The sequence below is a fragment of the Ananas comosus genome, linkage group 17, assembly GCF_001540865.1.
Source record: "Ananas comosus cultivar F153 linkage group 17, ASM154086v1, whole genome shotgun sequence".
Classification (NCBI taxonomy): domain Eukaryota; kingdom Viridiplantae; phylum Streptophyta; class Magnoliopsida; order Poales; family Bromeliaceae; genus Ananas; species Ananas comosus.
Window position 1 is genome coordinate 4,266,754 of NC_033637.1, and position 16,437 is coordinate 4,283,190.

The following is a 16,437-nucleotide window of genomic DNA, read 5'->3' on the forward strand; positions in this document are numbered from 1 at the left end:
CACAAACCCAAACCGAAAAAAAAAAAAAGAATTATGGGTGAAAAGATGATCACAAAACACTAATTATTCAATTATAATAAACTAAAATTTTATACATCAATCATGATAAATGAAGTAATTTGTTGTGAATTTATTTGGACCCGCTAAAAAAAATAAATGAAAAGTACAACATTCTGATCCGATATAAATACTATTCAAATTCAATCTACTCTAAATAAAATAATTAATAAAAATAAATATAAAAAAAATTTAATTCGTTTCAAATTCGTTCCCACGACACCACCTATAAATTGACCTCTACCTCTCTTGCTCTTAATTTCCAACTAATCCAGTATTAGAAGGAGAACAACAACAACAACAACAACAACAACAACAAACACTCTTTTGTAGCAACCATCACATGGATCCGAAGAACACCGCCACCACAGGAGGAGCAGCTCCTACACCGTCGCCGCCACCGCCCGCGACAAGCGGTGGCGGTGGCGGTGAGACGACGGTGCCGTCGGCGATGTGGGGGACGCGGCAGATGGGGCAGCCGGCGGCGCCGACGGCGCACCCGGGGAACCAGGAGGCGGCGGCGGGGCAGTGGCGGCCGCGGGCGGCGGACGAGGAGGCGCCGCCCTACGTGCTGGAGCGGCAGCCGGTGGCGCACAAGCCCAACGCCAGCCCCATGGAGCACATCCTCGACTTCTTCAACTCCTGGACCACCAAGGCCGAGGAGCTCGCCTCCAGCATCTGGCTCAACTGTAACCGCTTCTCCTTCCCTTCTACCTACTGTACTCTACTGTAGTTATAACTGCATGCATGCGTTCTCTTCTACGTACTGTACTGTAATTATAACTGCATGCGTATTCAAATCCGTTGCTCGACTTACTTATTATAATTGAATAACTATAACAGCTAGAGAACTAGTTTTAAATAAAAAAAATAAAATTAGAAAGAATTATTAAATTTGATAGAATTCTTTTTATTACCTAATCGAGTAATAAAAAGGGGCGGTTTTAAACCTACCCTTCTAAAACTGTAAAACAACATAGATGTTCCTCCCCAAAAGTTCCAAGTATTGTCATTAGCCCTCTAAACATACAACTTAATCATCAATATCATTCTCGCTGCAACAAAATTAGATTATAGGAACAGATGTTGGGGACACTTTTGTCTAAGTATCTCACTTATGTCAAAATTTTAAAAAACATCTACTAATCCCTAAATATAAAGCAGAATCCAATGAAAAATAAAATGTTACTATACTCAACCCATCCAACTCAGCCAATTTGGCCCGATTCTAAACATAAAGACAAAAAAAAAAAAGAAAACATCGATTGCCATCTCCCTTTCTCCCCTCACTCAATCTACTGAAATCCTAGACGAAGGGCTCTTCTCTCTCGTCCTCCTTTGCCACCGCAGCCAACGAGATAGAGTTCTTGCTAGATGCTTAAATAAGTGTTGCTAAATTAGCAATACTTTTTTAGGTTATAACGACACTCTTTAACTGTTGCTATATATACCTAGCGACCCCACATATAACAGCACATTTTAAAAGTGTCGGTAATTTAGCCAGCAGTATTTTTTTTGACCTATACCGACATTTAAAAGTGTCGCTATAGACCGTTTTTATTGTAGTGTCTAAATATTTAAAACTATCACCAATACTTCTAAACCTTAAGACGCTCATATTATATTTCATAATATTTCTCAATTCACAAAAGCATCTAAAAAATTAGAACTTTTTTGAGAGGGTATAGAAAAAATTAACCTTTAATTAAAAAAAAGAAAAGAAAAAGCAATGCTAATCATCCGTAGGCCTTTGTGGTTTATATTAACCCACTTGTCTTATCAATTTTTATTAGAATTAATTTAAGAAGGTTACATCACCCTTGGATCCTTGGGGGTATGATCGATGTACACTCTAATATAGGATGTACGTATAGTAACAATTATCTTTTCTTGGTGGATAAATTATATTTAAATCCATAGATTAAGGATAAATTAAATTAATTATTGACCCCTGAAAAATCTTCTATATTGTTCATTTTTGTCCATCCAAAGTTTCGAAGTTTTTCATTTTTGAAAATTTAATTGTAGGAAATTTGCGCTAGATTTGGCGGACACAAAATTCATATTGCTAGAACGGTCCAAAATTAAGCGTACTAGCCTCGAGATGATAAAATGAAACAATAGAAATACAGTCGAAGTCAAGTCAATAATAATAAAAAGAACCGACTGTCTCTAAAGCAAGTGGCAAAGGGCTTGGTGGTCGGTATCCGAGACCGAAGTTCAAATCCTAGTTAATTCACATTCCCAGCTAAGTTTATTTCTAAATAAAATAAACGAAGCGGGTAACGTACTACCTATCTCTCAAATAATAATAATAATAATAATAATAATAAAACTAGAAACAAAAGTTTGAGTGATAGTCCTGCACACGAAATGATTCCGCCGCATAAGAGCTACAGAGATACCGCACCCGAATCCGAGTGTCGCCACATTATTCTAAGGCTCTGTTTTCCAGTCCCAAGTTCGGCTCGTGTGATTCGGGCTGGGCTAGTCGTGTCGTGTTGCGCTGACCCGTCGGATTTTCTCACATCTTTTGGATTGGCTGCATAATGCATAGAAGCAGCATTTGAGATTGTGGATTTAGGGCCTGTTTGGCCTAGCTTCTAAAAAAATAATTTCTGAAAAAATAATTTTGGTTTGAAGAAGTGATATTGCTTAAAAGTTATAGAGCATTTGGCGGAGTTTAGATAAAAGTAATTTTTTCTAAAGTGATTTTAAAAAGCTGTTTAGCAAATTAAAAATTTTGAAAAGCTGTTTGAAAAGCAATTTAATTTTAAAAATATATTTAAATTTTAAACTTTAAAATTTACAATTTAAATTTAAAATTTAAAATTTAAAATAATTATGAAATATAAAATTTAAAATTTAAAATTTGAATATTTTAAATATAAAATATAAAATTTGAATATTTAAAATTTAAAATTAAAATTTTGAATATTTAAAATTTAAAAATTAAAATTTTAAATTTTAAATTATAAAATTTTAAATTTATAATTTGAAGATTAAAATTTATTAATTTTTAATTTTAAAAATTTGAAATTTATAATTTGTAGATTAAAAATTATAATTTAAAATTTAAAAATTTTAAATTTTAAAATCTAAAAGAAATTTGTGACACTCCAATAGTCCCACATCGGATAGAAATGGGGTTGTCATTGGATTTATAAGAGACTTAGACACTAGTAATAATANTGAAATTTGAAATTTTAAAATCTGAAATTTGAATTTTGAAATTTGAATTTTGAAATTTGAAATATGAAATAAAATTTGAAATTTTAAAATCTAAAATTTGAGATTTGAAATTTAAAATTAAAATTTAAAATTTAAAATCTATATTTCAAATTTTAAATTTTAAATTTTAAAATTTTAAAATTTTAAAATGAATCTGAAAATTAAAATTTAAAATTTAAAATTTAAATTAAATTTAAATATTTAAACTAAAATAAAAATAAAATTTTGAAGTTTAAATCCAAATCAGAATCAATTTTCAAGAAGCAGCTTTTTTCTGCTTCTGATTCTGAGGCTTTCAAAATCAGTTTTCTGATTCTAAAAAACAGAATCAGATTTTAAAAGTAAGTTGCCAAACGCTCTATTGAGCCGAAAATCACTTTTCAACCTAAAAGCGCTTTTTAAAAGTTAGGCCAAACACTCCCTTATTGAGAGATTAGATAACACTCTGTAAGATTTAAAGGGCAAAATGATTTGTTACCATAAAAAGGAAAAATTTTCGAGTGGACAATTTCAAAGGATATATATATCTATAATTTTATACTCTGGCCAAAAAAAACATATAATTTTGAAACTTTATGGAGGTACGTATGAATGAACGTTATTTCACTCAAATGCATTGGTGTTTGTGAAAATGCTGCAGTGAAAACTGCGCCATCCAAATCGGAGGCGGCGCTCGGGAAGCTGAGCCTGACGGCGAAGGCCCTGACGGAGGGCGGGTTCGAGTCGCTGTACAAGCAGACGTTCCCGGCCGACCCGTCGGAGCGGCTGAAGAAGACATTCGCCTGCTACCTCTCGACGACGACTGGCCCGGTCGCGGGCACCCTCTACCTCTCCACTCACAACCTCGCATTTTGCAGCGATCGCCCTCTCTCCTTCACCGCCCCCTCCGGCCAGCTTGCCTGGAGCTACTACAAGGTAATCTTTCTTTTGCCGGGAAAATTTCGAAAAGATTCTTTATATTATAACCCGAGTTCACTTTACTATCCAATGGTTTAAAATGTATGTTGACCGGCAAACTCTACAAGTTAAATTATTTTCATCAAAATGTTTGTAGACCGGTAAACGCTACAAGTTAAATTATTCTTGTTAATTTAGTAGAAATTGTACAAAATTCAATGACTCTATCTTGGTTAGCTGTTAATTGTTTTGGTTTTATTTGCTATATATATATAATTGAATTTGTTTGTTAGATAAAATTAAATAATAAATTTGATAAAAAAAAATTAATTCAATTGACTAATGTCGCTTATTTTTTTAAAAAAATTGAAAGTGAAAGGAGGGATGGCAAAAGAAAATGTTAAAATTGAGAGGATCATTAAAAATGTCCTATAATTGAGGGGGCCCTCATTGCATTTTGCGATATTGTGTTCAATTAAGAGGCTGTTTGGTTCCTTAAAAAAATATGAAAAAAGAATTCCAAGAAAAAATATATTATGGAAATTTTTTTCTATTTTTTCATCCCTTTGGTTTAAAAGATTAGTTTTTTTGGAAAGTTTTTTTTTTCTAAATTTTATGAAAAATGAGTTTTTGGTTTTTCAGATTTTTTAGAAAAAGGAAAATACTAATTTTTTATAAAATCCGAAAGAAGAAAATTAAAAAAAAATTATTTTTTTTAGATACAAATTGAAAAAGAAGTTTTTCATAGAATTTTTTTTTTGAATATATTTTTCACAGTTTTTTGAGAGACCGAAAAGAAGGTAAGATTTAGAAAATTGGTGCTATGTCCACTTTTCATTTTGTGTATTAAAATATTACATTTATTACCTTGTGTACTTATAAATTTCATATATATTTATGAAAAAAACTAAAGAGGCAACAAGCTGCGTCTATGAATCACAGAATGGCAAAGTATTAACAGTTTTTTTCTTTTCAAAAAATGCGTCAAAAAATGCGCATCAAATGTTCGATATATGATTGAGATGAGTCTCATATTATGTTATCTCCAGGTTCTGATCCCGCTGTCGAAGATCGCGAAGGTGAATCCGGTGACGCTGAAGGAGAACCCGCCAGAGAGGTACGTGCAGGTGGTGACGGTGGACGGCCACGAGTTCTGGTTCATGGGGTTCATCAGCTACGAGAAGGCCGTGAAGCACCTGCTCGACGCCGCCTCAGGCTCTGCGGCCGCGGCGGCACAGAGGAGTTCTCCTCAGCCTGCAGTTCACTAATGCCTACAAGTGCAGTTCTATATATAGATGCAGTTGTGTAGATGTGTGAGATTTGGACTGTTATATATACTGTTTACTATTGTATAGTGTTTCTTAGCTTGGCTTTGTTATACACTAATGTGGTGTGTGTTTTTGTTGTGAATTTTGGACCTTTGGTGTTAGTTATAATTTTCATTGAGTTAGCTCTTATAGTTTACATGGTCTACTTGTAATTGGGATTTACGTAATTTGATTATTTTGATTAGTTGGTTGGTGTTTTTGAAACTATGCGGTGAAGTAAATCTCAAGAAGAATGTATAAACTTTGGAAATTTTGATGCTTCTTCAGATAATACAAAAATTTTTTACTCAAATTTCTTTTTAGTACATAAAAAGGTAAAAAAAAAATAAATTATAACAGCTAATTTTTTATTATATTTTTTAAATGTTTGGGCCGACTTCGGGTTCGGATCTTTGCTAGCCCGATCCAAACAGGCCCATTTCTCGATACAGGACGTTCCGCTTACTATAAATATCCCGATCGTTTTTCGTAAAGCACCTTTTTTCCCTCCCAAATCAAGACGATTCAACTATGCCACCCAAAGAAATGGAACCGATCGCCGGAGAAGACGAGGTCGCCGGAGATCCTCAAGCTGAAGCGGCCGAGATCACTGGAGAAGAAGAGATGGCGTTGGCGGAGGCGTCGATCGCCGAGGGAGATGAGAAGGACGGAGAGATCGATGCTTCTGCGGCTGTGGCGGCGAATCAGATGGCTGGAGGAGACGATAAGGGCGGAGAGCTCGATGCTGCGGCGGCGACGACGATCGCCGGAGTAGAGGAGAAGGGCGGAGAGCTCGATGCTTCGGCGGAGATGGAAACGGCGCCAATGGCAGGCGGAGGCAAGAAGTATGGAGGGCTCAATGCTTTGGCGGCGCCGACGGTGTCGCCGATCTCTGATAGACACAATAAAGGCATATGTCTCAATGCTTTTGGGGCAGCGGCAGCGGCGGCGATCACCGACAGAGACAAGAAGGGAAGAGGGCTCGATACCTTGGCCGCAGCGCCGGTGGCGGCGGCGCCACCTCCTCAGCCTCCTCTTCTGCCGGACCCCCTGCCTTCATACAAAGATGTCGTCGAAATGTTGAGATCGATCTCCCCCACCGTCCCCACTGTTGGCATCCACAAGTCTATGGTTCCCGGCTTCGGAGATAAGGTAGCTCTTCTAGAAGCTTCCGCTAGGGTTCTTGATCTGTTCCTAGTATATACTAATCTACTCACGGTTTTGTGGCCAGGAATTGTAGACTGATTGATAGATCACTCTTCTTGCTATTTTCTTCTCTTTTTTTTTCCAATTTATAGAATTGCTCTGCGATGTTCGTAATTTTATTTCCTTATGTCATGTTGAGCAAATCCTTTAAGAGATCTTTTACTGCTATCTTTCTCTATAGAGGTTAGAGACTGAAATTTAATCTGCTTTTGTGAGGTTAAGGGCCTAATTGTACAAATTGAACAGTTGAAGACAACATTGAAAATTGCCTAGAAGGTTGGGGAACTCTTGGTGTAACTTAAGACATGCATTCTAATTGTTTGAGTTGCTATTGAATTGATTGAAGAGGAACCTTGCTCTTTTGGTGTTTGTTTGCTAATTTGATGATATATTATGCTTCTCTAACACCAACCCTTTTTTTTTTTGTTTTTCCAATTTCTTGGATTTGTTGCATATCTGTGAGTATGTATTTGAAAGAACTTGTTTCTTAGGATTACAGCTATATCAAACAAGAGATAGGTCAAAGACATGTTGTTAGTTATTCAAATCTTTGATGTTACCTCTGCAAGAAATGTCGAGCATTTGGAGCTTTAGTTCGTCTTTAAGATGAATTCAGCATTAGGAATTGTAATTAAGCAAGAAAGATTCATTATTTCATAATGATCTGTTTTGTTTACTAAATAAAACTCCATGATGTAAGGGAAAAAAAAACGTTGTTAATCCAACCATTAGTATTCTGGTGGTAAGGACTAAGAATAATATCAAATAATTACGTGATGCAAAAATGTTTGGTGGATATTGGTTGTACCTTCACGCTTTATAAATATATTTTCCTTTGTTGTGTTGTAATGCATGAAAGCAGGTTCTTTATTGCTTTTGTAATTTCTGGTGTCTTGGAAGCTGGAAGGTGTCTCATCATTTATTTTTGCGCTTCCTGTACTTTGATATATTACTTGCAATCAAAGGAGGATTCTTGATGCTCATTGACTACAGTTTTTAAAGATTAAAAAGATTATATGTTTACGGTCATTGTCAAGGGCATAGATTTGCAATGAAATCTTTCTATCTCTGAATGAAATTAGACCTTTTACCAACCCCCTTCACTATTATTCTGGAATTATCAATGTAACTGGTCAGTTTCAGAATGCTGGTTTAACATCACCGAGCAGATGGTTTCTTCTTTACTTACAAATTGGTACTTGTGATGGCCAACCAATGGAATAGAATGTTTGAAATTCTTCCAGCTGGCTTTACTACGGCATTGCTTATTTGTTTAAATTGCATAAGCATTCTTTTCTGTCTTTCGATTTTTCCTAATGTGAAATTCTATAATAGTTTCTTAACCAGCAACTAAATTACATCCTTTACTCGCATGTTTGTGTTGCCCATTTACAGCTTAGTTTTTTTATTCACATAATATGGTAAGTGAGAGAATTTCACTATTGCAGGAATCGTTGCGGGAATTCGCTGCCAAGTATCCATCATGCGACGTCATCATTAAGGAACATATGGAGGTTTATTTAACCAAGCAACTGTTGTCCTCTTTTTTTCCCTTCAGCAATCATGTTGTTTTTTATTTACCTAGTAAAAATCATGTTATTTCAGAAGCTTGGTAAAGCCTATCCATTTTTTAGACGAACATATCTGGTTGGCAGCTCGTTGTTTCGGTGCTTCATGATTGCTTACCTGGTTTCTAATTAACCTTTTCCAAATTTTTCTCATCTTAGTTCAATGTGTTCATGTACATACTCATGAAGTGATTTGGGGTATAGGAGCAAATTCTGATAGCAGAAGACTACCAAGAGGCTTCTTATATGCTCCAATGTATTGAAGATTGCAAGTACAGGCATATGAACCTTGGAGGCTCTAAGTCCGAGTTTGACGATTTTGCTAGAGTAAGTTTACATTGGTGTTATATATTCCTATTTGTTTGTGATTATACAATTTTAATGTGAAGACTTAGAATTGCTTTCCTACTCATTGTGCTACACCTTTCAACCTTTCAGCATTAATGACCTTTTATACATGTTTTAGGAATTCTCTCAACTGCTGTCCAGTGTTTCAAGAAAAAAAAATCGTATAAGGTAAGTGCTCGTATTTCGAAGCCAATATTATATTGCAACTCGGTTTAACTTATATTTTTATCAGTCACAAGGAGCTCATGGAGAAATGCCACGACGAACATACTTCACGCAGCAGTGAGAACATTTAACTCTTTATATGTTTCTCTTTATATGAGCAACGATTTCTGTGCCTAATGTAATCTTTGGTTATTCAGTTATAGTTTTCTTAAAATTAGCTGCTTGTGCTGTGGCTTGTGAAACGTGGGCAGCAGCGTGTGGATATCAAAACGCTGCAGCGGTTAGTACTGCTTTCATTTTGTATTTTTGAGATATCTGCTTCTGCCATTTGAACTGACATGACGTCAATTTTATTACAACCGTGTTTTAGTGTTCATTCAGTGATTCACCATGTCATTCAAATACTCTATGTTTATGTGTATATAAGATGTTCTACACTAATCCTTGAATCTCATTGAATTTCTAGCTTGCCTTCCAGACATTCAATGAGAAGCATTACTCATTGCTTTACTGTTATAATCATCAAGTTGGGGCCACACTGAGGAAAAGATTGGATTAAAAGCTAGGAATTAGGCATAACTTCAGTGAATTTGGAAAAAACATTAAGGACCTAGTTCAGTTTAGACTACATGCATATTTAACACCAAAAGTTATTCCTGTATCTTAAATAGTTTTACTCCTCACATTCTCAGAGTACAAACAGTTAAAATCATAACAAACAACTCACTTTGGTTATAAGCAGTGCACAAGTTTCTCTGATAATTTCATAACAATGTGTTGATTATTCATCAGTTCTCATGATTTCGGGAAAAATTGGGGAACAAGCACTTCTTTCCAGTAGAAAATTCAAGAGTTATGTCGTTATGTATTTTTTCAAAAAAAAAAAAAAAAAAAATCTAAACATGTAACTATGTTTAAATGAACCATTCTTTGGTTCTTTCTCTCTCTCTCTCTTTTTCTCTCTGTCAACTATTCAGTTTGCTGGTGTGCAACAGTTCTGCCTCAAGGAAATTGTCCCGACAAACTGTGAAGGAGTGGATGGAAAAATCATCAGCCTCGTGGTGAGTGCATTTCGGGTGCCGGTACGCGTGTTCACGCTGACGAATACACGATTGCTGCGCCAAGATCCCCAGGACTACCTCTCCCCGTCTCTCGGCCCTCCTCGGCCATTCTTGACCTTCATGGTAAGGGCCGGCTGTTGCGAAGTTCTCTACTCCTAGTACAAACCACTTAACACACACAAGGACTAGTGTCTTACTGATTCATAACATTTGGTTCATAATTTTCTTCCAAGCATAGGATTGTTATAGGCTTCAGTTGAAAAGCATACTGTTCATAGAGAAGAGTAGAGAGAATTGTAGATTTTGTAGTGGACACAATGATGATATAGTATTCGCACTTACTGTGAAACCAAGCATATTGTTCTTTAATAGAGAGAGGGAGAGTTTTGTAAAGATTGTAGTAGACTTGCAGTGGGAAGGAATATACTGTTCAGAGAGAGAGAGTTCTACACAGTGCAGAGGCATACTTTGCTTAAAACATAGATAAAACTTCTCTGCTTGTTTTATCACTTCTTAGATTTTCTTAATATTGAAATGTGCAAAAAAAGATAAACCCTACAAAGGAGGTTTTTTTTTAAAAAAAAATAAATTAAAACATTCATGTACCTTTTAGTTGTTGTAATCTATAATCCTCTTTAGGTTGATGAAAGATGTTGGAAATAATAGGCAGCGGAAACTTACAAACCGGATAGCCAACGTATTCGGGAACCGGAATCGGATCGGGTTGCTCGTTTTACAAGCCTTCTTGGATCGTCCTTGTCTCGATGCTTCTGGATCTCCCACGTTTCTCGTCTTCTTCCACGCGTACGCCTTACGTCACGGAACGGATCGCCTTACGTCACGGATGCCAATCGGAGAGGGCTACCAGAGTCCTCTCCTATGTCCACACCCTAAAACCCCGGGAACGTAGGTGGAAATCCCAGAGAGGAAGAGGAGAGAGAAGAAGGAAGATTTTGTGGATTCTCGAATTAGATCGTATTCAATCGTCTCTTCTACGGGAGAAAACGGGGGCGTATATATAAAATAACGGAACCCCTAAATATCCTGAATCTCCTATAGATTAGGATAAGGATTGGGATATTTATTAACATATAATAAATATCCATTATAAGATATGTTTCTTAACTGATAAGAAACATATAATTCATACTTATCCTAAACTTGTTAGGATGAATCATGATCCATAACTTATGTGGATCGGGTCAAATCATAACCCGCCAATGTGGACACACCATATGGCAACAATCTCCCACTTGGCCACATTGGCCAACTCTCTCTCACTCATTCGTCTCTTCATACGGGTAATAGAGCGTGCGACCTGACGAAAAGAACCACATGCAGGAGTGCTAAATTAAGTCACCACCCAACTAATATAGCACATCACTGACTTAATTCGTCTATGCCCTAGACGTTTCAACACACACCGGATCAAGCATCACAAAGTCCCTCTCCTGTAATGACAGGGCTCGACCCCACCGTTATTTCTCGTACTCATGATTATCTCAAGTAACACAACCGAGATAACCGCCCGGGCAATGAGTCACAAGACTTACGTGGTGTGTTATCGAAACATCTTCCTCAGCCCCTCACGTTAATCCATATTGGTCCAAGCACTTTACTAGACGTGCTCCGCGAGATCGTATTTTCTCATGACCCTGAGATACACGCTAAGTTAGTTACTTTTGACCTCCACTTCATAACGTAGTTCTAAGTCGAGGGCACAAAAGGGTTAGTGCTCACACAGTGACATGGAGGGAAGAGTTTATGTCACTCTACTAACTGGTCGACAAGCACATACAGTATGATATGTATGCTATGGCGGAGCTCCCACTCAATGGGACATGTCACGCTCTGAAAGAACGCCATACGAACCTTGGTCTAGGTACCACTAAGGTATCTAACCACCACAACTCAAATCATCTCTCTAACATGAGCACTTAGGTTCGCCTACTATACAGGCTCGATATGAAATTTCACAAAAATTCATATCTGACTCTTGAGAGTCTCATCTTAAACTAATTAAGGCGACTTTTAAATTACGTTAACACTTTATTCATAACGTATATGAACAAAACAATCATATTAAAACTATTCAAGTTCAATATGATTATTTAGTCTCATCCTGCTCACCACCTAGGTGCCAGAGCGATCACCCGTGTGAGTGGGCTGATCTGAACCCGGTGACTTAACGAATATGTGCCTACTAGTATCAATTACGCAATCACATTAAAAGAAAAACACATTTTCATTAATAAAGCGTAAAATACAAAATAATGTCCATAAATCAAAACCTACGAAGACCCAAACTCCTAACGTGGGTCTGGAACATATCTCTAGCTATCGGCTTGGTCAACGGATCAGCCACTATCCTAGTGGTGGAGATATGTTTAAGAACGACCTCGCCGAGCTTAATCATGTCTCGAATGTAGTGAAATCAGATATCAATATGCTTGGTCCTGCCATGATACTTGGGATCCTTCACATATGCCAGGGCAGCCATACTGTCAGAGAACATCTCAACAGGTTCATTTGCTCGAGTCACGATGTCGAGGTGCTGGAGAAATCTCCTCAGCCAAACTGCCTCCTGTACGGCCGCTGAACAAGCAACGTATTCCGCTTCCATGGTTGACAAGGTAATGCAGCTCTGTTTCTTACTGCACTAGGAAATTGCCCCATCTCCAAGCATAAACACATAGCCTGAGGTGGACCTGCGCTCATCTCTATCACCGCCCCAATCAGCATCACTATATCCTTTCAATCTCAAGTCCCCACCTTGAAAACAGAGAACGAGATCATTGGTTCCTTTTAAATATCGAAGGATTCTCTTGACCTCTTGCTAATGAATAGGTCCTGGGTTGCTCTGGTAACGACTTGCCAAGCTAACAGCGAAGCAAATGTCAGACCGAGTACACATCATAGCGTCCTGGGTGGAAATCCCAGAGAGGAAGAAGAGAGAGAAGAAGGAAGATTTTGTGGATTCTCGAATTAGATCGTATTCTTTTTCGTCGTTTCTACGGGAGAAAACGGGGGCGTATATATAGAATAACGGAACCCCTAAATATCCTGAATCTCATTAGGATTAGGATTGGGATATTTATTAACATATAATAAATATTCATTATAAGATATGTTTTTTAACTGATAAGAAACATATAATTTATACTTATCCTAAACTTATTAGGATAAATCATGATCCACATCTTATGTGGATCGGGTTTAATCATAACCCGCCAATGTGGACAAACCATATGGCAACAATCTCCCACTTGGCCACATTGGCCAACTCTCTCTCACTCATTCGTCTCTTCATACGGGTAATAGAGCGTGCGACCTGACGAAAGAACCACATGCAGGAGTGCTAAATTAAGTCACCACCCAACTAATATAGCACATCACTGACTTAATTCGTCTATGCCCTAGACGTTCCAACATACATCGGATCAAGCATCACAAAGTCCCTCTCCTGTAATGACAGGGCTCGACCCCACCGTTATTTCTCGTACTCATGATTATCTCAAGTAACATAACCGAGATAATCGCCCAGGCAATGAGTCACAAGACTTACGTGGTGTGTTATCGAAACATCTTTCTCAACCCCTCACGTTAATCTGTATTGGTCCAAGCACTTTATTAGACATGCTCCGCGAGATCGTATTTTCTCATGACCCTGAGACACACGCTAAGTTAGTTACTTTGGACCTCCACTTCATATCGTAATTCTAAGTTGAGGGCACAAAAGGGTTAGTGCTCACACAGTGACATCGAGAGAAGAACTTATGTCACTCTACTAACTGGTCGACAAGCACATACAGTATGATGTGTATGCTATGGCGGAGCTCCCACTCAATAGGTCTTGTCACGCTCTAAAGAAAACGCCATACGAACCTTGGCCTAAGTACCACTAAGGTATCTAACCACCACAACTCAAGTCATCTCTCTAACCTGAGCACTTAGGTCCGGCTACTATACAGACTCGATATGAAATTTCACAGAGAAAATTTTCATATCCAACTCTTTAAAGTCTCATCTTAAACTAATTAAGGCGACTTTAAATCAACACTTCATTCATAACATATATGAACAAAGTAATCATATTACAACTACTCAAGTTTAATATGATTATCTAGTCTCATCCTGCTCACCACTTAGGTGCCAGGGCGATCACCCGTGTGAGTGGGCTGATCTGAGCGTGGTGACTTAACGAATATGTGCCTATCAATTACGCAATCACATTAAAAGGAAAAACATATTTTCATTAATAAAGTGTAAGATACAAAATAATGTCCATATCAAAACCTACGAAGATCCAAACTCCTAACGTGGGTCTGGAACATATCCCTAGCTATTGGCTTGGTCAACGGATCAGCCACCATCCTAGTGGTAGAGATATGTCTGAGAATGACCTCGCTTAGCCTAATCATTTCTCGAATGTAGTGAAAACGGATATCAATATGTTTGGTCCTGCCATGATATTTTGGATCTTTTACATACTCCAAGGCAGTCATGCTGTCAGAGAACATCTCAACAGGTTCATCGACTCGAATCACAAAGTCGAGTCGCTGGAGAAATCTCCTCAGCCAAACAGCCTCCTAAAACGACTGCTGATCAAGCAACATACTTCGCTTCCATAGTAGACAAGGCAACGCAGCCTTGCTTCTTACTATACTAGGAAATTGCGCCGCCTCCAAACACATAGCCTGAGGTGGACCTGCACTCATCGCCATAACTAGTATCGCTATATCCTTTCAATCAAGCCCCCATCTTGAAAGAATAGGACGAGATCACTGGTTTCTTTTAAATATCGAAGGATTCTCTTAACCGCTTGCCAATGAATAGGTCATGGGTTGCTCTGGTAACTACTTACCAAACTAATAGCAAAACAAATGTCAGGTCGAGTACAAATCATAGCGTACATCAAACTGCCAATTGCACTCGCATAAGGAACCCTACTCATTTGCTCCTTTTCTTTATCCGTTTTAGGGCACTGATCAAGACTCAGAGTGTGATTCTTCTCCACTGGAGTGTCAACAGTTATGCATCCTAAAACGCTCTAGAATCTTTTTAATATAAAATTTTTGAGACAAACCAAGAAAACTTCTAGAGCGATCCAGATGACCTTCACTCCGCTGCCTATTATTTCCAACAATTGGTATCAGAGCATGTGTGATTGTTTTCGCCTTGTGATCATGCCTGCGATGTGTTTTTTTTGGAATTGCTTGTTTCCTTGATCAATTTTTTTGTAGATCGGTTTTACAAATTCCCTTTTGGATGGTTTCTATGTGAAACCGTTTAATAATAATAATAAAATTAAAATTAAATTAGTTTTAATTTTATTTCAAATTGATCAAGGTCCTTTTTTTTTCATGCTTCGTGCATTTATTTATTTATTTATTTTTATATATACATGTGCTGTATATATATATATATATATATATATATATATATATATATATATAAAATTTATATTTATCCTAAACTTATTAGGATAAATCATGATCCACATCTTATGTGAATCGGGTTTAATCATAACCCGCCAATGTGGACAAACCATATGGCAACAAAAGAGAACAGCTGGAGGTGGTATTTTTTTTTTCCCTTCTTACCGTTCTTAAATGTACGTATAATCTCTGCACTGTCCTAGTATTGCACTTCAGTCCCGAATCATAACATCAAAACATATTATTTAGTTTAAAATAACATTTAATNATTTATTGCACTTCAGTCCCGAATCATAACATCAAAACATATTATTTAGTTTAAAATAACATTTAATCACATTTGAAGTAGACTAAGTATTACATGAAAGGTACAGGAACCAAAGTGCAATACTAGGACAGTGCAGAGATTATACGTACATTTCACTCTCATAAAAAAAAAAAAAAAAAAAAGTATTTCGACACTTGTCTATAAGTGTAAATCTTGCACCTCCACCATCCAAGAGTTCACAAAACCCAATTGTGTTTTAATAATGAGAGTCCGGCTACTGTACTATTATAAGTACGATCGCTCTCATACTCATAAGTTGTTTTCGATAATAGAGCTTCTGAATTGACGATCCACACCGTTAAACATTGTCTAAAGCATTTGAAACATTTAGAAATCAAATTTTATAATTTTTCGATACAATTGAGCTACTGTACTATTATGAGTATTAGGCCCTTCGTACTCATAAGTTGTTTTCGATGATGGAGCTTCTGAATCGACGATCCACTCCGTTAAATATGATCTAGAGTATTTGAAATTTCTAGAAAATAAATTTCGTAATTTTTCGAAATCATAATAAAGTTCATCAAGCTGGCATAACATGAACAGTCAAAATCGAATGATGTCTTAAAAATGGATCATCGGATCCTTCAATTTAAGATCGGAGTTATTGATCTTTATCTAGGTAGTGAATAGAATTTTCTATCAAAAATTCAATAAATTCTGATTCTTTTACACCGTTAAACTAGCAAATATTTCATACCGGCCGTTAAAAATTGTCAATTTTATGACATTTTGATCGTAAGGCAAATGATGTCGAAAAATTATAAAATTTGATTTCTAGAAGTTTTAAATGCTGTAAATAATGTTTAACGGTATGGATCGTCGATTCGA

General features: G+C 36.9%; 2 protein-coding genes across 3 annotated transcripts; both read left to right on the top strand.

Moving 5' to 3' along the window:
- Positions 303–5,697, top strand: LOC109722695 (GEM-like protein 5). Its single transcript, XM_020250807.1, has 3 exons — positions 303–746; positions 3,929–4,203; positions 5,235–5,697. The coding sequence occupies exons 1-3, from the start codon at positions 401–403 to the stop codon at positions 5,451–5,453; spliced, it is 840 nt and encodes a 279-aa protein (XP_020106396.1). The 5' UTR covers positions 303–400; the 3' UTR covers positions 5,454–5,697.
- Positions 5,824–10,209, top strand: LOC109722694. 2 transcript variants are annotated; one of them, XM_020250805.1, is made up of 8 exons: positions 5,824–6,644; positions 8,147–8,212; positions 8,304–8,387; positions 8,471–8,593; positions 8,733–8,782; positions 8,847–8,896; positions 8,977–9,059; positions 9,775–10,209. In XM_020250805.1, exons 1-8 carry the CDS (start codon positions 6,024–6,026, stop codon positions 9,997–9,999), a joined length of 1,302 nt encoding a protein of 433 aa, XP_020106394.1. In that variant the 5' UTR covers positions 5,824–6,023; the 3' UTR covers positions 10,000–10,209. The 2 variants fall into 2 exon arrangements, with proteins under 2 accessions (XP_020106394.1, XP_020106395.1); XM_020250806.1 differs by lacking the exon at positions 8,304–8,387.